The sequence below is a fragment of the Prenolepis imparis genome, unplaced genomic scaffold (genome assembly GCF_030444845.1).
Source record: "Prenolepis imparis isolate NDT839.2.m4 unplaced genomic scaffold, iyPreImpa1.0 SCAF_2, whole genome shotgun sequence".
Classification (NCBI taxonomy): domain Eukaryota; kingdom Metazoa; phylum Arthropoda; class Insecta; order Hymenoptera; family Formicidae; genus Prenolepis; species Prenolepis imparis.
The window spans coordinates 17,159,547-17,186,534 of NW_028141160.1; the positions used below are offsets into that span (position 1 = coordinate 17,159,547).

A 26,988-nucleotide genomic window follows, 5' to 3' on the forward strand; every position below is an offset into this window, starting at 1 on the left:
TCCACGCAATCCAATCGCATAATATAAAACTACATAAAATGTTTGATATTTTTTTCGAATTAAATTTGTTCCGCACAAAATATTAGAAAATTATATTGGATTATAAATAAAATACAAAATTATATTGGAAAAAAGCGTAACGAAGCAAGAGATAAAATGGAATTAAAAACTGTAATTTCATTATTCGACGCAGCATACACACACACACACATATATCTCATTTATATATCATTTTATAAATCTTGTGTAAGATATGCCAATTTATATAAAATGTTAAGCTAAAAAATATCACATCCATGCATGGCAGTGGAAATTACATTTTTTATTCTCATTACGTTTTTCTTTTCGCCTTCCAATTTATAATCAAAAAGAAATGATTAGTAGAAGTATCATAAAAATATATTTCAGTTAATGAGACGCTTTGGGGATTGTAAAAAAATATGACGCGCTCGGTATTCCCTATTCTCAACGCTAAGATCGTATTATAATAAGCAAATATTTTACTATTAGAAAAAGTGGTAAATTATGATGCAACTATAAATATTCTTAATTATTAATAATAGAAATATTATTAAATCTCTGAAAAGATATATAATCACTGAAAGAAAAAAATTTAAAGGAAAATTGCTGTGTAAATTCTTTATAGCAGACATTCAAGCAGACGCTTCAAAAATAAATTTCGGTTAATGAGACGAGTCGGGAGGTGTGCTATTGAGTGAATTTTGTAATGACGAGGACGCGCGAAACATACGTGGCACATTCTCGAACGATAGACCGCACTTTCGTCGCTCCATAACGCCGGACTTTCTGCCGCGAGCGCAGATACCAGTTAGAAATTCGAAATTGCACTGCGCGCCTGCCTGTATACTGAGCTCGCCACTTTCGCGAGATTGCTTTCCCCGTCCTCTCTCGTCTCGTACGCGTGCGAGGAAACTCCGGAGCTGGTAGACCGTAGAAAACGAACGAACACTCCATGAGAAACAGAGCGACGAGAGAGGTCATTCGATGAAAAGGGAAAAACGATAGAGAAAGAAAATGGAAGCGACGGCAATGAGATCCTCCGACATGAGCAAAATGCACTGCATTATGTATATTTATTTTTATTGGTATATTATTATATTATATCGACTAAGAAAAACGTTTAACTCTTTGTATTGCCTATATCGTACATGAGATATAAATAAAAAAATAAGAAAGAAAGAAATCTATCTTTTTTAAAGTTAAATTTTTTAAATAAATATTTATGAAAAAATATATATATTTAATATATATAATATATACAGATTTAGAGTAGCAAATGTGAAGAAGTTAGTTAACTGCTCGATTGTATCACTTATATTTGACAAGAAAAAAAACATATTTTCTTCTTTTATCAGATTTATCAGAAAATATCTTTATCAAAAGATGGAAAAATTATTACACTTTTCTTTGAATGTTTTATTTCACCTTGTTAATAAAATATATCATAAATAAATAATTTGATTAAAATAATTGATCGATTAAATCGAAAAAAAATATCTTTTAATTAATTCAGTAAACCGCAATTTTTGCTATATTTTGCCTGAGAAATCAAATGCAAAACAAAAACAAGAAAATTCTTATGAGCTATAGAAATCATGAGAAAGAATGAAATGGTATCCTTTAGTCTCATTTCGCGTCCCTTTGCTCATTAAATATTCATGGCTGTTTTTAAATATTAATGAACTCACTTGTTTACTATCGCCATTTATACCCATGTTGCGAAATGTCGATCCTGCAGGAGATCGGTATCCCTTTCAGGAATGAAAATGCGTCTCTCTTATCGGAGCTAACGGTCCGAATAACTTTCAAGGTGTTTCTCCTTGATGGACGACAAGACCTTTTTCACGTTTCCATCGATACCCTAATGCCCTCGGGGAAAAAGGGCGGATATATGTCCGAGTCGAATCGGAAAACGAGGTGACGAAAGAAAGGCGACTTCTTGCTTCGAAAAAAGGAACATTGCACGAGGTCAAATAAGAGCAGAGAGGGAAGGAAAAAACTGACCCTTCCGTAGTTATGTCATGGATGCGCACGTTAATTACGACGCCCAAGAGGCATACTTTGCATGCACGAGCGTAAAAATTGCCTTTAGAAGGGACGAAGTTGTAATGTCAATAAAATAAAACGGATGACGCGCGATTGCATCTGAATAGACTATTTCGCGAAACTATGTGAAAATGAACGTATATAAAATTGATATCCGGACTTCAAAATCCAACAATTTTGATAAAAGCTATAGTTTATTAAATTCTTCAAAAAGCAACTGGAACTCTAATCACAATTATTTTAATGTCAAGGTGCCAATTTTAACTTTGAAAATAATAATGCAGCGGAACGTACAATTTTCACATTTTCTTCGTAAAGTGAAATATTATGTAAATATTATATATATTAATATATTTACATTTATATTTCTACATTAGTGTCCATGCTCATGCATTATACTTATTATAAATACATTATGATGGGCAATCGATATGAAAACTTGTTTGCGCATCATGTTTATTCTAATATAAAAAGAAGGATGCTTATTAATTTAATATCATAATTAATGCAAAAAATATAAGGCTTTATTATAAATTTATAACTTGAAAACTTTAATGTCGAAAAGGCATTTTTCATTTTCTATATAAATTTTTTAACACAAAAGTTATCGATATCATAACAGACTAGAACGAAATTTCTAGTTCTGATATCGTGTGGTTATTCTGAAATTGCAAGAAAAAATTGCGATTTTGAACACTAATTAATTCTGAAAGTATTTTTCAACAACATCTCACGATGGAGAAACAAAGTTTCACGATTTAATATCTATAATATCTGTTAATATTCCCTCTCGAAAGAGTCGTGCAAAAATCTATTTCGACGCAACAAGAGCTATAACTTAAGCAATTAATGCAACTCAACTTCTGACCATTTTCATTAGACGAGTTAGAGAAGTTGAGTTTCAGAACTTTTTTTACCGACGATAAAAGATGTTATATCGAATATTTTTCCCTAGCACGCGCTTAAGAGTCGTGTTGACGTTAATTATAACATACTTTTCTATAGAGCTCAAAGCGTTGCGCAAGAGTGCTATATTTTTAAGTGACCACAAACTTTTCATGCTTCAAAATAGTGAAAAGAAGGGTAAGAAAGGTCAAAAAGTTTGCTATAGTTTCCAAAAACGAATATATTAAAAACAAATGAACGCGTGCCTTTTGGACGTCGTTAATGCCCGTCGAGAGCACCCTTAAAAAAAATAAAGAAGTCTTGCTGTGCCAGTTTACATTTACGGCGGCATTTCGTTTGACAAAGCAGAAAAAAAGGCCACTATTATGCCGACATGCATTTATAAAGTAACGCAGCATATCACGTAGCGAACATCATTAACCATACGTAACGAGAACGCAGTTCATACTTAACGATGCAGTTTTTCATTAAAAGCAGATTTTAGACATCGCAATTACGCGCCGCGTTTTAATCATTACAAAACGCTTCTCGCGACTACGGTTGAACATTGCGGTCGAAATTTCACCGATACAGAATGATACTGTTAAATAAATTCTCTCCGCAAGAGGGAAATTCTCGATGACACCTTGATAAATATACGAAATAATGCAATAATACTATATCTTTCATATAGGAAAGAAATGTGTCAGAGACATAAAAATGCATCAATTCCCTAAAGCAATTTTTAAAAATAATTATAATTTTTACGACTGTAGTAGAAAAAATTGTATGTTCACAGAAATTAAATTAATTATTTGCATTCAATATAAAACTAAAATATTAATTTTAATAAATATCTTTTTTCATCTTTTTTTTTTATTAATAAAAAAATTCTCTTATCACAAACGGTATTTGCCTGTTTTCTTTTAGGAAAGTATAAACATATTTGCGATATCAATATCAATAATATTCGTTAGCTGCACGAACAAAGATACCCAAAGAAATCATATAAACGAGCTACGAATAAATCGAGTGTCCGTTCGCTTTTCGTTTACGAATACCGTTCGAATGAAATTGCAAAGGCAGGCGCGCAATGACGAAAGGTAAACGCGAACGCAGATAGATATAAAAAGCTTTGTATATAACAGCACACACTGAGCGAATTGGGAGATTAGATTAGTACGCGATTGAAGCTGCAATCGAAGAGAACGCGGGATGAAATAGAAGCGTTCGTTGGGCGAATTTATTGATTCAATTTCAGCGAACCTCCGCCCCTCCGTACTGCCGCATCCCCTAAAACGTCGCTTTAACTGCTGACGGATGGTACGTCAGTGTTGTCGAGTTTTCGAGTTTAGCCTGTCTACAATAATCAATTTAGCATAATCGATGAGCGATCACCATCATCAACAACATTTATCCCGCAAAAGAATTTTCATTTATCGATCACCGTGAAATCGCAGATACAAAAATAAACAAGTATGCAAAAATATTTGCGAACAATATATACGGATAATTTTCGTAAATAAAAAATTTTAAATAATTTGTATTAGTATATTAGTACAAAATACTAAAAATAGACAAATTTCTCGTCTACTTCTGTAACAAATCGAATATTACAAAATTGCGTTAAAAATAACAGCCCTTGTCGTATAAGTTTTTACTGAGAAGAACTCGACTTTCAACTTATCGAAGAATCCTATATAGTTAAGAAAAAAAACCGATAATTCTGGAACATCATGCTGAAAAGCAACCTCGATAATGCTAAAAATACTACGGACTGTATTATTGAACATGATACAATCTTGCACAATATATAATAAAAGGCAATAACTTTAGATTATAAAAAATACTACTATATATGTCGAATTATGTTATTTTTTGAGAAGAACAAAATACTGGTCAATCCTCCAAATGGAAAGCGATACGGCGAAATCAAGACAAAGGCGTTCTTTTCAAATGGAATAGCAAAAAGTGCCATGAAAAGGTGGAAAAATCAATTAGCACACGCGGACGAACGTTTTCAGTCTGACATAAACTTAATTTAGCGTCCGGCCTGTCCGCTCTCTTCGTTCGAATGGTACTTCTTTTAGCTTTGATTCCTTATTCTTGCCTAATTCAATTCTAATCCCGGTAGAATTACTGAGTTTAACGCATAGGTTTTCCTACTTTCGATTCTAGTCTCGTGAAAGATCTATTCAGTTTTCCATTGCTTCATTTAAAAAAATTTATCTCAGTTTTCATTTCGTCTTCATTAAAAATTAAAATTCGCATTCCGTCCTGAGAAAAAACAACTTTAATTCTCGTTCTTTTAGAAACAAATTTCCACGAATCTTAGACTAACGAGAAAACTCACACTAATTTTTATTTCGCTTTTATTAGAAAAAGAGAAAGCAAAAAAAAATATATATATTTGTAAAAAAATATATACCTATATATATATATATATATATATATATATATATATATATATATATGTATATATTTTATATTGCTTTTGTTTCAAACCAAAATTTTATTTCAGCTTTCACACATCTGAAAAGAGTGTAGTCCGATTTTCATTAAACTAGTTTGTTCAACGTATTTTTGTCTCACAAAGAATTTAAAGTTCAGTTTTTATTTCTCTTTATAAAAAAAATCTATCGACTTTTATTCCGCTTTCAACAAAAAATCTATTTCAGTTTTTGTAAGAAAGGGGAGATTGCATATATATGCATGTTACTTTGAATTTTCATCTGCCAAAAGATTTAAAAATCCGATTATTATATCGCTGTTTGAAAAAAGGCAACTACAGTTTTTATTCTACTTTGCAGTTTATTTTTTCTAACTTCTGCTTCGTCTTTATTTAAAATAGTTTACTCTAATAGTTTGTTTTTTCTAACTTTTGCTTCGTCTTTATTTAGAATAGTTTACTCTAATATATTTTTATTTTTGCAATATACGTTTTTCTCTCTTTCTCTCTCCCTCCCTCTCTCTCTCTCTCTTTGTCTTTTATTTTAGTTTTCTTTCTTCTATTATGAGTCTTCGCTTTATCACTCATCATCTTTCTTTTGGTTATTCCAGCGCGAATCACCTAGCGTTGCTTCTTTTTTCGACAAATCATGAAAAATGCACGCGGACGGAAACGCAATTTCGCGGACGATCGCGAAATCGAGTTACGACCGCGCGTCGTACTTTATGTACACGCGGGTCAGAATGCCGAACGACCGACGCACATCCCTGCCGTTCGCTAGAATATACGATTCGTTAAAAAGATAAAAGATCATTCCTTGTTTCCGTTCGCCGCATCAAATTTCTATTTTTCCGTGCGTTTGCACGGAAAACGGCCGCGGCACGTTTCGCGGTTCTCTTGCCGCGAATTTACCGCTCAATTTTTCACATTTTATGTCCAGATTTCAATGCAGAAATATTTATATATCGTGTTAGCCCGTTCTTCGTCGTCCGTTAACCGCGCTAAAAGCACGTGATGAACGTTTCACGTTGTAAATAACGCGATATATCTCGCGATCAATTATTTGCTAATATATTATACATATATTCAATTATTAATAATAACAAAGATAATGTTTCTAAAGAAAAAAAATCTCTTCAAACAAATGAACGATTTACTAACAAATTCCTTCATATTCTTATATGTTCGTTGACTTTGTCGCAAAAGATTCTACGAGACGCACGATAAATCAGAAATTGCGAGAATCAGTGGAATATATATGGTAACGGAATTGGGAGACGATTTCCCGAAAACGTGACAGCCAGAGAATGGTTTCCGGAACGAGGAACACGAAGCCGTTCTGGTGCTCGGCCGCACGGAGGCTGCACTATTGATTTTCCTGTAGGCGCGCGTGCGGTGTTTTCCACGCTCGCCGGTTTCCCAAACTCGCTTTCAAAGGCGGCACATACACAAGTGAAAAATCCACACGCCCCGACTCCTTTGATACGTCGACGTGAAAAATATTTGAGATGGCAATGGACGCCGCAAGCAAACTTCGAAACGAATCGTAAAAACGGTATGTAAAAATATTTTTTTTTTTTAATCGAAAATTTTGAAATTAAAAACTATTCAACACCATTCAACTTCTGTTGCACGCTTTTACGTATCTCATTAAATCTTTCGATTCGCGAAATGTAATCATTTGTCATGTGTTTTCTACGGAATGCGAAATATCGAATCCTTAATTCGATTCATCCTTCAATCCTATATTGATCCACGCCGCTATTCCAATACACAATATATTATAAGGAATAAAATGCATCAGACGCAAAAGAATGAACGTTACGAAATAACGTTGAATAATTCGTATAAATTTACATATATGCAATTTTCCGCAATAACTTTCGTCGAAGTATCCGAGTGAGAAGAATTTACACGCGCGGCATGTAAATTTTCGTCTCGCGCGACGATCAGTGTATCAGCAGACGAGTTTCTATATACGTAGGAATCTGCGTAGTCGGTTTATAAAGACCGAAATAAATGTCACCAGACAAAGGAGCTCGTTAAGTTTATATTAGATGGTTTGCATTAAACGCGCGCTAGAGAATTCATAGCATTCACATTCCAAATGAATCGCTAAAATCGCATATGCGCCGCAATATACTGAATACGCGGAGCGTCAACGCGGAACGCCAAACTTTGTTATGCGAAAATTCCCAGCTGGGAGCAGAGGAGCCACGGTAATACGCGTATAAATTGCGATAATTATAAGGTTTCTTCCGCATAACGACACAGTGCGACGAAACGCGCGTCGCGCATTGTATTCGATATCAAACGAGTACAATTTGCGCGATAAACAAGAGTCTATGCAAATTGCGTATTTAAATCGTCCCGTATTTGTCCAACGAGCGCATACACGGTAATGAAGAGACACTCGCAATAAAAGTAACACAGAACGTTCATAATATTAATATCCCAAGTGAATTATTTATTAACGTAATATCGCGATTAAAAAATTATTTTTAATATCACGTCGCTTTCGATTAACATTAAAAAAATATTACATTAAAATAATATAAAATAATATTAAAAAGTAAACAAATATTCTCACAATTTAAATTTATTGTTCATTGTTCATTGATTGTTAAATGACAAAACAGTATGCGACAAGTTAATTTATAATTATTAAAATAAATAAATAAATCTTTTCAGAAAATTCCGTCTGTCCAGAGCTTTTCGTCTCCAACGTATAATTATTAAGAAATTAAAATATTATCACTCTTAGGTCACGAGTTTCAAAGCGAATGTCGAGCAGTCAATGTACGAAATTCAATAGAAAATAGATGAAAGGAAACGTATGGTGAAAGAGGTCTTGGAGCGCCGTTTCACGAATTTATGCAGAGCGACTACATACCGCGCTGGACGAATCGACCATTCGGAGCCGGGCACGGGAAAAAGGCGAATTGTAGAAGCGAGAGGAAAACCAGGATTTAATTAAATGCAGCCGCCTGCCCGTGGTACACGAGAACGCCCGGCCCCCCTCGTATTCTGAAATCGAATAACCCATCGATCTCGTTCACCCCACCGTTGGCCGCCATCATTTGGAGTGTTTTACAGCAATTCGCCGAGTTGCATCGCCAAATGCAATGCAATCGATTCGGGCGCATCGCTTCAGAAATGAGTTTTCATGTTATAAATAAATCAATGTGTGTAAGAGATGCTCGAATCAACAAAATGCGTTCGTAACGTGCATTCGGTATCAAATGCGATATAATTAACATATAGATTTCCCGCATACATCAGTAGTCCATTTCAGACAAAAAAAAAAGAAATCAGATCAATACAACCACATACAAATATAAATATTAATACAAAAAACAGCGAAATAAATTAATATCTTAAATAAATTATCTTAAATAAATGTAATGACAAAATTATTATTTAAATTATTTGAATTGAATTTCTTAATATTGAATAATTAAGAGAAAAAATGTAATTGTCATTAAAAATTAAAATACTTCAATAAATCATATACATATATTCTTTGTTAGAAAAATATAAAAGTATTAACTCATCTCTGCTCAAATATATATTTTATATGTATATCTTCAAGAATTATAATGCATTTTATACATATATGCGTAATGCAATATTAATTATGATTATATTATTCGGTAACAAATACAATATTTGATAACTATGATAATAACGAAACTAAAGGTCGCATGCGCACGTGCGATGCATGACAAGCGCATTCACGCCAAAGCCGAAATAAATCATGATATATCGCGCGTTGCAATGATCCCCGGTCATCTGTGAAAATTGCACAGCTTCCTGACTATTACAGGAACTTCAAGGAGCCATGTTAGAATAGCGAGAGGAACGGAGGAGCGACGGACAGAAACAAGGGCGAGAATCTGTCGAAAAGGTATCAGAGGAGACGCGGAAGGATGAACCCCAATTAGGAGGACAAAGGCGACACGTATCCTTTGTCCGCGAATCGTATTATCGAGCCTGGGAGCGATTCCCAGCCCTTTGCCCGGATCAAAACAAGACTCAAAGCCTCTGGTCCCTTAGACCAGTGTAGATCTCTCAAATCAGTTAATTGGAGAGTCACCAGTCCTATGATCGTATCTAAGATGGATACTAAAAGCTTCATATATTAAATTAGAATATGGAAAAAGAGATAAATCCCTTTACATAACTCTCCTATTTACTTGAGATTAAAATACAAAATGAGAAAAAAACGGTTAATTTCACATGATTATTAATAAGAAGACTAATCAAATGTATGAGATACAAGTGTAAGATTAATTTCATTACAGACAGAAATACACGTAATTGGAATTTTACTGCAAAGAACAACAACCGACTCAATTTGAACATTCTTCCGAATACGATAACTCAATGATTTATTTACTTAAACAGAAACAATACAGCACGATACGGAGAAGTATACGAGCATTCTTCTCAAATCCGAACATATTTTTAGTCTTTATCTGTACTAATACTCCTACGTTGTGGATCGTTGCTCAGACAACACAGAAAACACGAACACCGGACGTTAAGCCGCAACTTTATTGCACCTGGTTGTATATATACCTGTTGTGCAAATGTCGGTTTTGTTGCTGCTTCGCAGAGGTTCATACCCCTTTGTCGAAAAAGTCGAACACAACATTATTGCACGGTACGATGATCAAATAACGTAAAAGAAGAAACAGAGAAATAAAAATTGTTGCATCGCAGAAAAAAAAATTTGTCAGCTTTTATCTTCTATTAAAGTTATATATAGGGAACAGATGCATTGTAATCCGTTCTTGTTTGTTTGTACGATTAAATTTAACATGTGTATATATTTATCAATAAGCGAGATGGACACGATGAAGCGAATTGTATAAGCGCAAAACAAAAGAGAAAAATTAAATAAAACAAATATCGTTCCAGCTTCCTCCTCAATTTTCATATTTACCAATAAATAATATGGAAACGCGATATTGAACAATATCGAGTATATCTGATATATGAGATAATGCAACGACAGCTTTGAGATTATTCCATTATGTTCTTTGATGTGTATGACATACTTTTTTTTAACACAATCTATATGTATTTTATGAATTCATAGCATGATGTGTGTGTTACACCATGTAACTGCATTATATTAAATACATATAACAAAAATGTTTAACTGAATATATAAATAAATTTTATAAATTCGTTCAGCGTATAGCTTATGTGCGTGATATAATGTAAATATTATTTTCATTATAATCTCCAAATATTTATACGTAAATAGAGATTTTTGCGAATGTTAATTAAAATTCCATCGCGTAAAATATTATGAAAAGCGTATAAATATAAAACACAAATGTGCATTGTATGTGCGTTGTATATAGAGTATTCCTACTTTAAAACGTAATTATTTCTACTTTAAACTTCAAATTTGAATTAAAGACGTCAAAATAAAAAAAAATGTTCTAAAGATATATAACTCGCAATTGCATCGTTTTAAAAATACTGATATCTAGTCAGGCAGATAAAGTACGATAAAAATAAAATAAAAATGAAATAAAGTAACATTATGATTTATATGTAATTTTATTTATTTAGTAATTAAATTTTTCTAGTAATTAAATTTAATAATAATTAAATTTACTAATAATTAAATTTCAATTTTTAAACATGTTCAAAATGTACCTACCCAAGTAGTAATCGCACGCATATTTGTTCAATTATAACAATTTTATGCAAATCTGCATTTCTGCGATAATAAAGTAATTAATACTTAAAAAATTAAAACTTTAGTATATTTTATTGCTCTTACATGTTTGTCAATATTAATATCTCCAAAAAGGAATTGTTAAATTAAAGCTAAGAAGTAAAAAGAAGTTCAGCTGTTTAAATAGAGTAACTACAAAATCAATAAAAGGATAGATATTAGATATACATTATTTATACTCTAAATTAATGACTAGCACTATCGACATTAGACTATAACGGGTGATTGGCAAAGAAGGACAGAGCAGATCGAGAAATAGATTCAGGACAGCGATTATAGCCCGTTTGGTACATTTTAATGTTTTATCTCTGTGCAAGGAGAGAAATAAAAATCGAGCACTTAAGCTGATTTCTCCAACTTTCAATATCTGCAGACGTTATGAAAATGCGGATTCCTTAAGAGCATATTATCTATTATTATCGCTTTCTATCTTACTTATTGTTAGTAAGATGTTAAATATAAATCTCGACATTTTCTTCGCTTATTGAGATTCACATTACTGATTTCTGATATCACAAAATTCAATTCTTTTTATTTTAGCTCATGATAAATGAAAATAAATTTTGTTTAACAAATGGGATACAATGCACGAAAGAATATACATATTAAAATATATACATGAAACCAAAACGGAAGACACTAATTTGTTGATTTTATGTGTTTTTTCATTGCCGAAAAATAAATGAGATTTGCTTTCAAAGACAAATGTTTTCAAAAGAATTTTAATATATTAATATATTATAATTAGGATATATTATAAAAAGGATTAACTTTTAATTTTCTTCCATAATTACTTGACGATTACTTATGTCATTAATAATGCTCGCGACAAATTTTTAAGTAAGCATAACTAACGAATATGTATATAAACTATAACTTCTTTTTCCTGTGTGTATTTACATAATATTTACCAATTTTTAAAAATAAAGAAAATAAACGTAAATAAATGCTATACACTGCAAAATAATTGCATAGTAATGCTTATCCTATGTAACTGATTGTACGTTTTTATTCACTGTTATCGTAAAAGCAGGAAAAGGCCGGCGCGATACTTACACGTGTTAATATCGATTGTGGAACGACAAAATAAATCGAGCCGCGTATGTCCGGTGAAAAACGATAAATACCACTGCGACATTTATCGCAATACGGCTATCCCACGAGCAACGTAGTTATATCACGTAGTTATGAACAGCTGACAGATCGATAAGTGCTATTCGCGTTCAATTATTTCATCGTATCGTCTATCCAAGTATTGCGACTTGATATCGCTTGATATTGATCACAAGCTGCGTGCGTCAAAATAATTATTTTTAAAAAACAATCGGTCGCGATTGTTTTTCCGCGCGGAAAATTCACTCGTGAACAACGATAAGCCTTGTTTCATTCTTCCTATTCTGTGTACCGGGATGAACACAAACGAATTTTAAATGGTTGTTATTGTTACTACGGTATCGATTTTATGTTCTACACATTACTCATTACTTGATTAAATAGATATTGGTACTATTTTTTATATAATATATAAAAAAAGTAATTCAAAAAATAAATATCTTAATTTACTGAAATACATAAAATAAATTGAATAATTGATTATTTTTGTGTAACTAGTTAAAAAAATGTATCAGTAATATTTAAAAAAGATAGAAAGATAGAAGAGAGAAATATTTTTGAAATCATTGGCAAACATTAAATTATTTATTTTCTTTTCAAGCATCTACTAAAAATATCAGCATCGAAATGTTAACATTATTATGAGAACTATATTGATGATTATTCATTGTCACATATTATAAATGAGACCGAAAAAAGAAACGCTGTTACTGTGCGCTGTTACACATATATTATTGTACTAAAATAAATATCCGCGGATATCTGAATTGATGATGCATTTGATATTAATTTTTTTGTAGCATATTTCTTTCTTTAATTTTCCTGCCGTTCCCCTCTCATCATATCCCTTCACCATCCTGTAAATTTAAATATACATCGAGCTGTTCCAACCATTACTAAACGAAGAGAGCTTTATTAGAAAGTGAGCACGAAACGCCACCCGCGGCATATCCATTTGGCATCGAACTTTCCGTTCCGTTGCAAACTTGTCCCATTATCAGTAGCGTCGATGAGCAGCATTAACGTGATCAGAAATTTGTTGAAGCGGACCCGAGCCGTGCAAGAGTATGTTATACATACGTCATTACTCGCGGTTTACTCGCGCTCACGCGTGCTGGCAGGGAGCCCACAAAATTACACGGGGGTCCTCGAACTTACTGGCACGTTAAACGAACGTTTTGCGACGCCCTCGAACGATCGCTCGCCCTCACATACGCGTTGATGAATCCTTCCTCTCTCCTACGTGCGACCCCAGACGCGAAACTTTTCAACTTAATTACGCGCGCGCCGACATAACAGAGTGGCTGGATGGGTTCTCGTCCTCTACTTCCTGGCCCAGTCGCCAGCCCAAGCGATTCTCCGCGGTCGCTTTTTTTCCCCCCGCGAACATTAACGAAAGCGCGAGCTATAACGAGCCGATAGTAAAAGCCATCAGAACGATGAAGCCGTGAAGCGGCTTGAGAGGGCGAGCGGAAGGAAGGGACGGCCAATTTATTGCTTCACGGTATTCGTTGAAACAGTAAGACCGAGAGAGGAAAAGCTGCAGCGCGGATAACCGGAAACAAGCATAGAAACCAATTTACATTGTTCGGTCTCGATGATTATGCAGGATAAATAGTTCCAAATGAATTTTAGACGAGAATCCTTGTATTTAGATATGGCATCTAAAGCGAGCTATCAAACGTAATTTAACAGCAAATATTCACAACTTAGAAAGATCAATATGCAAATTTAAATGTATATAATTCTTCTTTCATTAAAAAAATATATTTCTAATATCAAAATCTTTATGATAATCTAATTACTACATTTTTATCAAATATTTTCATAATTTTTAAATTTTTGAATGTTTTCCCATTTGCTAATAAAGACGAATAAAATAAAAAATACAGAAGCAATATGTTTTGCTTTCCGAGCACATAAAATACAACATCGCTTATTGCGTGGTCAAAACCGACCCCATGCTTACGTTTACCCAAATTTAGCCATAGTAAGCAAAGATGAGTTAACGAGAACATAAAGAAGAGAAGGGTCGATGTGGGAAGCTGCCATGGGTACAATTTTATGCGGCCGATACGTCAGGAATATCTTCTAGGCCAGCGAAGGGGTCTGCGATCGGGAAGAGTGGCTCGTTTCGTTCGTACGGCACGTACCGAAAATTTACAATACCCCCGTGACTCTACCCGGCGGTAGAACAACACCTTTGCTTCGTGTATGCGGTCATCCCGCCGCTGCAGGTTGCTTATATAGCATTGGATACCAAGAATTAACTCGCCCCAATCAACCCGCGGCGTTCGATAAACCGCAGTTTATGAGATTTGCGTAGCATGGAAAGTGTCCGATTAGCGGAATGAGTTTAGTAATTTGATCACCGGAAATCGACATGAACAAGCTTAATTATATGATATCAATGGATATGATATATGTAACAATTCTTAATGAAGTCGAACGAGTAATCAATTAATAATAACATAAGTTACACAAACGAGAATTAAGCATCTGCTATAATGTATTCAACAAAAATAGACGTGTTAAATTTGTTTAAATAATTGATCAATATTAATGTATGTATATAGAATACATATTAATATATGTATTCTACTTAATAATAAATAACATTAGCATATATGTATATTATAATAAAATATAATTCAGATGCATATTAAACATAAAAACATTACAGAAATAACAACACATAAATTTAATCCATATATAATTAACTGAAATCAATTAATCAAATTAAAGCACACGACAGAACCAGTTTACGAAAATTTTATGCTATAATAATATTTGAATTATTGGTAGTTACATTTTATTGCAAGCTTTCATATTTCCCATCTATACGCGGTCAATTAATATCAACCCTAAAAGAATAAGAATCAAAGAGAATCTCTGTGAAGAAACGATGTGGTAAAATTAATATACGAATAATCGAACATATTCTGCAAAATCTTTAGGGATAAGACATCTTATTAGATAAGTAATCTTTATCCTCTAACGATTTCAGTCCCTCCGCATGGAATACTGTAGAGATTTAGGTACATAAAGTGTCGGTAACCTCCCTCTCACGGATCCGTTTTCTTGTGGGACGAGCTGCGTAAATGGGGGAGGGGATTCTCGGTTACACTCGGGGATTTAAGTCGAGAACAAAGGATCTTCGTCGCAGAGGACGGAACGCCGACGCCGTCGTGGATTTCGATTATGAGATAGACGGAATTTACATCGGCCAGATAGCCTACGAAGGCACGCGAAACTTTTAAGTATTATCTACGGACCATTAAACCCTCCGGGGATAGCCGCGTTATAACGAATAAAACGCGAGAAATCTTCGCAAAGAGAGAGAGAGTATCGAGATCAACAAAAAGGAGAGACCGAGGTGCGTTCGAGCGATCTTAGAATTGCTAATGCGAATTGTCGAAGCTGACGATATCGTTTCATCTCTAATAAGAGTCAGGACCACGATGTAACAAGCTCATCTCGTTCGTGAAAGCGAAAATTTGGTGTCGAAAGAGCTTTGTGGCGCTTTAATATTAATCCTGTTACTGTCTCGGAAATTCAATTTTGCGATGTGTGTATGTGGAATCCATTTTTATATTTATGATCAATGTGCATTTTTCGCGCGTCTATTTAACATTCATTGTCAAATAAATGTATAATGATCAAATTTAATTCTTATAAAAATATTAACAGATATATATATATATATATATTTTTTTTTTGTTAAAGTTGAGTACGCTGTTTTTGATAAATTTATTTTGAAAAAATTTTTAAGAGAAAAATGTGAGTGCTGTATTTATATTAATATAAAAATCGTAAAAACATTAAAATTATACTAACGTATTTAATCTTTAATCACAACATTGTTATCTCTAACGTCACGTATAATCTTTGCTTATAAAACTGCAACAAAATCTAAAATAAATAATAATAAATATATTTTTGCAGAAAATTAAATTTATATATTTAAGATTATATAACAGCAAATAAATTATATTTTAATTAAATTCTGAATTCTAAAAATAGAAAAAAATTCACAGAATATTAAATATGTTATCACAATACTCCAATCTATTTTTGCAGAGATTTAGATATTTTCGATGAGTATAAGTTGCCTCGACTTAAATCAATTCATGAGATTTTAAGTACATATGTTCGAACAATAACATATGCTTTGTGCAATAATAAAACTGTAATAAATACGAAGTAAAGATCGAAGACAGATTATAATCGTTTAATAAACACGAAATTAAATAATATTGGAAAATGACATTAAATTCACAATAAGACTATATAAGACTAAATTATTATAGGATAATATTGCGATTCTGAAATGAATCATCAGAATCATGATATCATTATCTCGCTGAGCCAGCATAAATATAATGTGAACTAAGGATAACAACTTCGTTCTTCGCAGTAAAACAGAATTCCAAGAACGCTGATATAATTATTATTAGAACACGTCACGCATATTGCCGATGCATGTTCATACGTTAGAATTTATTGGCTTATAGACCGACACGATTAATTTTCAAGTAAAATAAGCGATTTGTAGGCTGCATGCGATATTATAGCTTGTTTTGTGCAATGGAACGGAACGTAATTGTCTGATAGTATTTGATACAATTTCCTGTTTATTTAATTCTTGATATCAATCTACGCACTGATATCAAGGATAAATTTTGATATTAATTTTAAAATTATTTTTTTGTATAAAAATCTTAAAATCTCTTTTAAAATAATTTAAATAAACAAAGTATAATTATATTATAAATAAAAGTCACAATTGTAAATTTGTATTCTCAAGAACAGTACAGAGAAATAATATTTTAAAGTTATTTAATATTTTCATAAATTAGTCAAATCGAAAGGAAACGTATTTACCCCATATTTGTATATATAGCAGCTTTTGAAACAAACGAGCGAGATGATAAAAGCGATACGAGGATTTTAATCTTCTCGTACGTCTCGTTTGAGACATCGGCTTCTATATTGCGCGTCCAACAAATGCAACAACGCAATTATCTATGATTATACCGTCATCTAATGAGAGAGCAGTCGCGCGGACGTAAGGTGCGTAAGGAAAAGTACAGTAAGACTCGCGTGTACCAAGTGATCCAGCAAATTTCTCACGACCATGAAGTTTGCAAGGTGATTAACGCGCATGAGGTGTTGCGTAAACGCAATCTGTATAAACGTGCCTTGATTAATTAAACTTACTCCGCAATCGATTCAAGTTTATTATCGGCACCAGCACGAAGCTCTGATAACTACAGAAACGAGAATAAAATTCCACTGAGGTGATAATGTATAAATATATAATTGTAATTTTCTAAATTCAGCAATTTACAGCAATATATGCAATTTGTTTTAAAAATAATAATAGAATTCAATAAATATAGCTATAATATATATGGATATTGAATCCATTCTGTCTTAATTGAAAGATATGTCCTAATGAATAAATATCTAATTTATTTCATATTTTTATTAAAGAGAGAAAAAAGAATCCTCAAACGAAATGTACAAATTAAGAGATATTTTTCATCATTGAGCAAACTCTAGAACACGAGACGGGCAGGATAGTTACACGGCGTATGTTTACTCAAAAGTTTAGACGCCCCATTCTAACGGAGCATAAATCAGCTGTTGATTAAACGGAGACCGAGTTTCGCGTGTCGCCTCGGTTGAACCGGGCCGAAGTAGGCATTTGGCCGGTTTCCAGAAACCTTCCAATTCATCCTCTTCGGCGCGATCCACGATTCCCCGACGATTCTCGATCGTGCATCACCGCGACAACGAAACCTCGTCAACCTAGACTTCGGTATTTTCTGCAATTCTATTCTTATCTCTCGTCGTCGTAAACGATCGGAGCGGAGTCGCTCAATTCAAGAATCAAACGGTAAAGAACGAAAAAAAATATTATATATATATAACATACATATCCGAAAAAATTTGACGTGAAATATCAAAGAAAATATAATGAGAATATTATTTATTAAATTAGCGCGTTCAAGATACATTCTTTAAATAATTTGATTTAAATTTTATTTTATAGTTTCATATTTGACATTCAAGTTTTTCTTAACGTTGATATATTTTTCCAGCGGCTTTAGACTACTTTAAATGTTCATTAAAAACAATTGTATAGAAAAAGAAAAGATATTAATTTTACGAACTTCTAAAAATATATTATGTTGCTACTTTCACACACACATTCCTGTTTCTTTCTGGATCAACATGTAATTTTCCAACGAAAGAAGTTGGAAAGAACTCAAACCTAACTCTCTTAAATTATCTCTCGGACTCTGTTTTAAGACGCAAAAGTAACTTCTTATATTTTTGTTCCGTATTAAAATATTTTTTTAAATTATTTCCGTCGTTATAAAATTTCTTTGTGAGATTGTGACAAAGCAGTCGTTTATTGAATTGAAACTGTTATAAAAAAAAAAAAATAGACAATAATTCACGTAATAAAACAGAATCAGGATCTCAGAGATCATGGCAAATTTATCATAACTGCTCGATTTTATTGTATTTTAATATTTCTTTTTTTCAAATTTTATTTTAAATCAAATTATATTTTTAAGCAAATAAATAAGTGTAAAAACGATACGCGATCATATGGCCTAAATCCGCGATTGTCGATCCGCTTTTCTGGACAACCGAGGACGAGATTTGCGCGAGCGCAATGTGCAAACTGGAAATCTGGAAAAGGTCAGCGCGACGTCGCACAACCAAGTATCGCGAATGCTCTTGCATGTAGGTACTACGATGATAGGTAAACCCTTCTATTCTGCTCCGAACAGAGTCGAATAGCGCGGTTGTGCCAGGAATGCCGAATGGGAAGTTTTGCGGCGACCACCTATATCACTGAATACGGAATAACCCCGGGGGTAAGATCCCCCCTGATCTCCGGGAATCTCGAATTCCCTGAGGAACCCCTGCTCAGCTGCGATCCACCCCCTTTCTCCTCTCTCCCTTCGAATTCTCGCGAAAGTTCATCTTGCTAAATATCGTGCAAGGCAAGCGCCTTATTCTAGCGATCAACAAATACGGCTTCAATAAAAGCTTTCTCTCATGAGAGACGTGACATTAAGGAAGTTAATCTCTTAATTAATCAAAAACAGAATAGTCTATCTAAGCAATATGATGCATAAAAATATAGTATAAATATTAATATAATAATGTGATTATGCGATAACAGAGATCTCTAAAAATCTGTTGAAATTTTGCTAAATCCAAATGTAAACATTTTAAATGTACACAGTTGAAAAATTTGTGTTAAATTTAACAAATATCACATGTCCCAAACGGTCCACAGAAATTTGTGTTAATTTAACATAATACGGATATGTTAAATGATAACACGAATACTGTGTTAATATTTTAACATAAAATAAATGCAAACTTCAAGTAAACTTAAAATAAATTTTGTGTTAAATTAACATAGTTTTAATGTAAAAGTTAATTAAAATAATGGTTAATTTTACATTTTATCATCCCCACTTATATTATAAAGTAAAATATATTTTACGTAATTAACATTTTTTTCTGTAAATTTTAACAGATAAATCTTGTCACTAATAATATCGAACATATTTATTGTGTAAAATTAAAAGTAAATACACATTGTGTTATTTTTACACTTTTTTTCAGTTATTTTAATAATTTAACATTTGAGTTCAATTAACACAACAGCAATATGTTAATTTAACACATGAATTTTAACGGGGACCGTTTTTAACAAGAAAACACAAATTTTCCAACTGTGTAAAAATGTGTAAAAGAGAAAAAGAATAAAATTACCTATATTTTACATAAATACACAGAGAGAATTTTCTCTTAGACTTTACTCTAAAAATCATGGTAATCATGGGACAATATGGTATGAAAAGAATTTTTTTATGAGAATTTCTCTGATTAATATTTATCACAATAAAAATAATAATATCTATCACAATAAAATATAAAACATGTTTGAGTAATTTTACCATGCAGTTTAGTAAAATTAATCAAACATGTTTTATATTTTATTGTGATAGATATTATTTTTATTGTGATAAATATTAATCAGAGAAATTCTCATGAAATTCTTTCCATACCATATTGTCCTATGATTACCATAATTTTTAGGGTATTAAATTCTAAAAGAAAATTCTCTCCGTGTATGTATTTAATTTTTAAATAGTCAATTTATGAAAACTGTAAATTTTTATTTGCAAATATTATCTCATTTCTCACAAATAGTACAAATAACTATATAAAATAAAAGCAATCGGAATAATAAGACTCTTGTTGAGATAACAATGAAAAGAGTATGTGTTAGAATTTAGTATCAAAATTCCAACTTGTGATGCAATCGATTGCATTCTTCTTTCAAGAACAAGCGCGTTCATTACCCTGATTGCTTACTTTAATGGACGTAAATAGCATGTGAATAGAATGTGACGTAACTGCTAAGGTATGTTCATAGTACATATACATGATTAATGACTTTAGAACTTTCGAAAAAGAGAGGAAGGTTCTTTGTTCTAATTGTAAGACAAAATGTAGACCGAAACATTGTTCGCGCGAGAATCTGTGATTTTCGATCTAATATACAGTGAGATCTGAAACTACTTGCTAAACACGGCGGACCTTGAACGCAAAACGTTGTCTGCTGGGCGAAACTTCAGATCCCCATTCGTAACACGGCATGGAATAATGGAAGTCTCAAATATAGCGTGTGGTTACGGCGACCACGGGCGCAATATCGGCTTGATTACGTTAGAAATCAGAAACTGGGACTAAACTAAGCTCGATCTTCGAGAGGCGACGACATGGCGTGGCGTCGGGATTATCAACGACGCGAATTAATTCCGCGACCCCAAGTTCGTTGGACCAAGTTCGCGTCTGCGAAACGAGTCGTCTTCGCGCGCAATTACGGGGAGAAATATAATTCCCATCACGTGAAAAAGGCGGCGTCTCTCTCGACTTTTGAGTTACGTTATTCGAGCCAGACCAGGGGAGGGCAAGTCTCTCTCGCGTAACCTTTCGAGATGAAGATGGCAGCGCAACGTGCCCTGCTTGAAGATATCTCTCGCGAAGTAAGTTTGCCGAGGGTGAGGGGTGAAGGGGCGACAATGAGAGGATGTGGTTCACCGAGGAATTGAAAAGTCCGCGAAAGAAAACCAACCTTTTGTCCTTGAGATACGTTACTCGCGGGACAATGAAATGACTCGGTCATCCGTCCTAACTTCATCTTCATATTCCGAACACAATGCAACGTCCCAAAGCGGCTTTTTACTCGAACCAGCAATTTTTCGACCTCCTCTCTCTCTCTCTCTCTCTCTCTCTCTTTCTTTCTATTTCTTTTCCCCTCCGTTTATCTCTCAAAGTAAAAATTTCGAGCGAGGACTTATCGCGCGAAGTGCCTTTTCTTTCCAATTTTTCGCGAGATTTTCATTAACCAGAAAGCTCGACGATTCTCCATGGATTCTCCGGAAGAGAATCGCGTTTCGCATTCGAGAGGCAGGAAAAAGAAATCGATGAATAATTAAAGTAAGATAAGAAAGAAGTCGCGCGACGACTCGCTTCTATCTCCGAAAGAAATATCGCGCGTTATAGTACATTATATATTACACACCGTATGTGTCCTATATTCGTCGGCGATCTCCTAAAACTGTTTCGAACGAGAGTGGAAAGCACATCCGCGCGCGCGCGCGCACTCTTATCATCATCGCAAAGCCGTTTGTATAATATATAAAAGCTGCTTACACACGCGAAGGTTTCCACATGCGAGCCAAGTACATAGGTCTTTACAAATGCTGAATCCTGGCGCACGCAAAGTCCTTGGCAAACGCGAGAGAACCTCAGCTCTTAAGAGTCCCGGGCACATGCGAGATCCTTTGAAATACGAGTGTTTCGTAAACACGCGAGATTCTTACACGTGTGCGAACACACCTTCCGGATGATTGTCTGGTTTAGGAATGCGACAAAACTATGTAACAGAGAGACGCAGCGATAAATTTCTCTCGAAGTCAACGCGCCGGATGTTAATCGAGGATTTTACGATTAGGATCGCCGATAGAAATCTAATCCCGCTCTAGCTCGCGCATCCTTAATATACCTTAACGGGATTAGAACCTCTCATACATATTTACGAGTCGCGATTTTGCACCAACATATATATAGTCGACAGAAATCTCGTGCGCGAATACAGGAGAGAGTTTTCTTTACTCTTCCTCGTTATCGTTAAATAGTATGGTGAGCACATCGACGTGTAACTATCGTCCAACGCGGCGGTGGATCGCTGATTACGACTTCCGTCGAGGGCCATTCACATCGCATCTCTCGTGCGATGCGCTCACGAGAGGGAAAGAAAACTTTCGCGATCGTCCTGCAGCGATTTCGCGCGCGCAGGATTACTCCGACATTGTAGTACCGAATTATTTTCGCTTACTTTATTATGCATTTATTTGTTGTAAAATACTACGCGTAATATACTGTGTAAAATACCGCTTTGTGCCCGCGGCTTTTAATGCAGAAAAAGAATTAATTCTCTTTATCCGCTATTTTAATTATGAAAAAAAAGAATTCGAGGATAAAAGGTGTCTGCAAATTTCTATTTAAACTAAATGTCGTTATTGTAGTATTTCGTATAATTCAGAATTAGTTTTAATCGCATTTAAATCTGTTTAAAAGATTGCAAAATTGAAGCATATCGTGTTCATTATATTTTTCATTAAATTTTTATCCAAAGATAATACACTAGAGTTATATTAAAGAATTATATTAATTCTGAATAAAATAATGAGAGAGCTGATATGAAAATTGTAACGAGTTCTAAATATTAAAACCTAACAATTGGATGACGCATAGCACAATATATAATCATAATCTATTAGATTGTAAGGGACTGCGGTAGAGAGATGTTCACGGTGAATTATTTGTTACCAAGATGATTCATGCTTTTCGTCTGACTCGTGTAGGGACATATTGACGGAATTTCCTATGCAACCCGAAATTCCAGAAAATGATGATGCAATGCATCGTATTTCCTTCTAATAGAGAGCGCAGTACGATCAAAGAAAAGACCGATAACTTGTTTTTTTTTGTAGCTGAAATATATTGAAGGCGCGAAGAGAGAAAAGTAAACAATCGATACGATAATATTTGAAATCTGAGAAAACATTCTTGTCTTTTTATAATAAATGGCTTTTTATAATAAATCGATATTATTACATCGCGAAACAGATTTATCATCTCTATGTCGAAGAGTTTAAACAAGATAAGAACGGTGTGTATATATTGACTTCAAAAACAGAAATTGATTAATTTACATAATGTTATCGTAGCAATTTAGTATAATAACGCAGATGCAAGTTCAGTTCTGAATCGAATATTTAAATGCTGTATAAACCGTTTGTGTATTTTTTTACAAGTGTATACTTTCTATAACATATATATATTTTTTTTGCAATTTGTGTCTCTTCATATTTTCAGTGTGATTTATACGAATCGACTTTGGATCGTGCAATTGCAAATTTCCAAGTAATTAATTTTATAGATCCTATATATTGTACGTTTATATACAAAATATGAATCAAATATATTAAAAGTCATAACAAATGAAAATTTTACAATATATTACTTTGAATATATCGTTCTTTTTCAATGTTCACTCTTTTTATAGCTTCTTTATATTTAATAACAAAAAAACTACAAGCATATGCATAAATATAAATAACTTCTATCATTATACGAGGAAAGATAAAACAAATATTTCCCGAAATAATTAAATTCAATTATATTTTATATTGTTAATCTATAAAACAATATACTATACATACTTTTCTATAGGCAATATTTACTACAAATTCGCTTTGAAATCTGTAGAAAAAAGTTGTATGCGACAAAAAAAAACTCAGAGAAACAATTTTCAGACAAAGGGATTGCGAACAAAAGTGCAGTAATAACATTCGTCTCATAAATAGAATTAAAACTGAAAAACATTCTTCGAACGTGACAATTTTAATATTTTTCTCGTGTCCAAATATTTTTTCGGGTCATTCGGAGAAACTAAATTTTTAATCCCGCCATGTCAGAACATATGTATTATTGTATAAGACGATTTCTCTTATATTCGTGGTCACTATCTCGCTCGACCTCTTCCGAGGCGTGTAGAGACACGCGACAAGCGCGCTCTCCATGAAAGGATGATTCACGGGAGACGCACACATATATCGTATACACACGCATGGAAGGACGCGCGTGTGCACGCATACATACGTCAAAAATATTCACAAGCACGTACGCACCGTATACATATGTATACATATGTATGTATTACACATACACATAAGACGTGTAATCGTCCTGTTTTGCAAAAACCAACAAGACAGTCGGAGATAAAAAAGAATTGAGACTCACCGCTCTCGATGTAGGGAACCAGCAACAGCAGCAGCAGGAAGAGAACGTATCCGCACGTGTCACTGATCATCGTAACACTATATCCCTCGCTGCAGTCAGGACGCGCTGGCTACCTGGCGTCGATCGGCACCACCTTCGCGAGTATCCGCGAACTCGCAGATGCAAAACAAACGGCGTGACGCGGCGTGGCGCGGTCGCTAGCAACAGGGTCGACAACAACGGAAACGAACGAAGGAGAACGCGCGTTACAATCCCGCACTTTTTCTTCCTCTTCACTTGTTTCTTTCTCCTTCCCACACTGCACACACGACCGCGCACGATGTCTCGATCGCGACGAACCCGAGTTTTGCTGCTCGCTCGCAGGCGACGACGATATATGTACAATAGACGCGGAGGACGCGGACCAACGGTTGCTGCTTCGCTTGACACGACGGCCACCACAACGACACGAACGTATGTACGAACGCGACGCGACGCGCGTCTCGTCTCTTCTCTCTCTCTTCCTCTCGCTCCTTCCGTTGCTCGCTATCTCCTCGTTTTCTCGTTCTCGTTCTCTCTCTCTCTCTCTCTCGTTTCCGAAGAGATTTACGCCATCATTTTCCCCGTCGAGATCACGCTCGCACGCGGTCGCTGCACGACGACCGCCTCCGACCAACACACACGCGCACTACCAACTACCAACTTGTTCCGCCCCTCGTCGTCACGCGACTAACTTCAGCTGGCTGGAGCTCGGCTCGCTCGCTCGCTTTCCCCGCCGCTTTCCACTTCCGTTTCGCGCCGACGACAATCCGTTCTCCGCTCGCGAACAGCTGACGAATCTCCGGGCTGTTGCTCGTACCTTCACGCACAGCGCGGAGACGACGACGACGACGACGACGACGACGACGACGACGACGACGACGGCGACGACGGCGACGGCGACGGCGACGACGGCGACGGCGACGACGGCGAGGACGACAACGGCCACTCGATATTTAGTAGACGCATCGCAGCGGCAACAAAACACGCACACACATAAACACCGACGACAAACGGACGCGCGCACGCACGTACACCCCACCGTCCCCAACGATACAGTCCTGCCACCGCCGGGATCCTGCACTTCCCTACCTAAATCGTCTACGGAACCTTGCAACGTGCGTGCGCGATGCTAACTGCCTCACTGTCTCCGGGCGCCCGAGAAACGACACCACCAGATGGCGGCACGTACCGCTCGGCGCGACTTCCGTCCTTCTCTATAGCGATGACGTCACGCGACATTGACGTCGCGGTTGCGTCATGCGCAACAGAGTTTGATTTACAATGCCCGATATTTATTTATTATATACACAAGAGTTTGCGTTATGTTTCTCGATTGTTGTAATGAATATTCTCTAAGAGTTAGAGATAAAGATATTCCTCACCCTTCTAATACGCATACACAAACAAAAGATCACAATAGTTTTTGAAATATAAATTATGATTAAATATAAATACGATGTAATTACGAGATATCTTGATTATATTAAACATAGTACATTTATAATTATCGCATTATTTTTTGCCTTATTTTTAAAATGCAAACTGCAAATTTGTGTTACATATACATATACGTACACATACGTTCAAAATATCTTATGAACTTGAAACGATAGAAATTTCATTAAAGCAATTAATGTTAAAGAAAGATAAAAGGTGCTATGATTCATGATTTGACAAAATACGCGATCAGAGAAATTATAATCTTGCATACGCATGCAAAAGTCTGACGCAAGATGCATATATTATATTTAAGTAATTTGAAATATCTCGTGGAAATATTAAACTTTTTGAATTAAAATAAACTTTAATTATACTGAAATGCATACGCTCTTTTTATACGATAAATATTTAAATAAATATTTTAAAAATCAGAGATGTATGTTTTATATAAATTAATTTAAAATCTTATTATACTTCTTTTTTAATTATCGATAATTTCGTGCACAGGATGTGTAATAATTTTATATAATTTAATTAATATTAATTAATTATATTTTTTACGTAACATATTGTATGAGTTTATATATAATATACAACAAATAAATCAATCAATTTTTGGCTCGTTTATACATATTAAAATTCAATACTATTTTGCCGCGGACCCTATGCGGCGCATCCTTATTTTACGTATAATATATTAAATGAAGGAGTTTGTACGCTGGTGTCTGTTTGATATGAAAACATTCTGCAATAATTGTACTATTAAAATGAACAATCCATAAATTTTTGGCTCGCCTTAAAATATTAAATATCGACATAATGTCTCCGCGGACCCTATGCG

At 34.4% G+C, this 26,988-nt stretch overlaps 1 protein-coding gene across 7 annotated transcripts in view; it reads right to left on the bottom strand.

Moving 5' to 3' along the window:
- Nucleotides 1–25,849, bottom strand: part of Kuz (zinc-dependent metalloprotease kuz) — a 121,108-nt gene extending 95,259 nt beyond the window's left edge. For 5 of the 7 annotated variants that reach the window (XM_083058844.1, XM_083058841.1, XM_083058843.1 and 2 more), the window contains exon 1: nt 24,687–25,849. In XM_083058844.1, the coding sequence (XP_082914970.1) occupies nt 24,687–24,756 (70 nt within the window). In that variant the 5' untranslated portion in view covers nt 24,757–25,849. The remainder of the gene's footprint in view (nt 1–24,686) is intronic. The other 2 variants (XM_083058846.1, XM_083058845.1) reach the window with 1 other exon arrangement.
- Between the last annotated feature and the right edge of the window lie 1,139 nt (nt 25,850–26,988).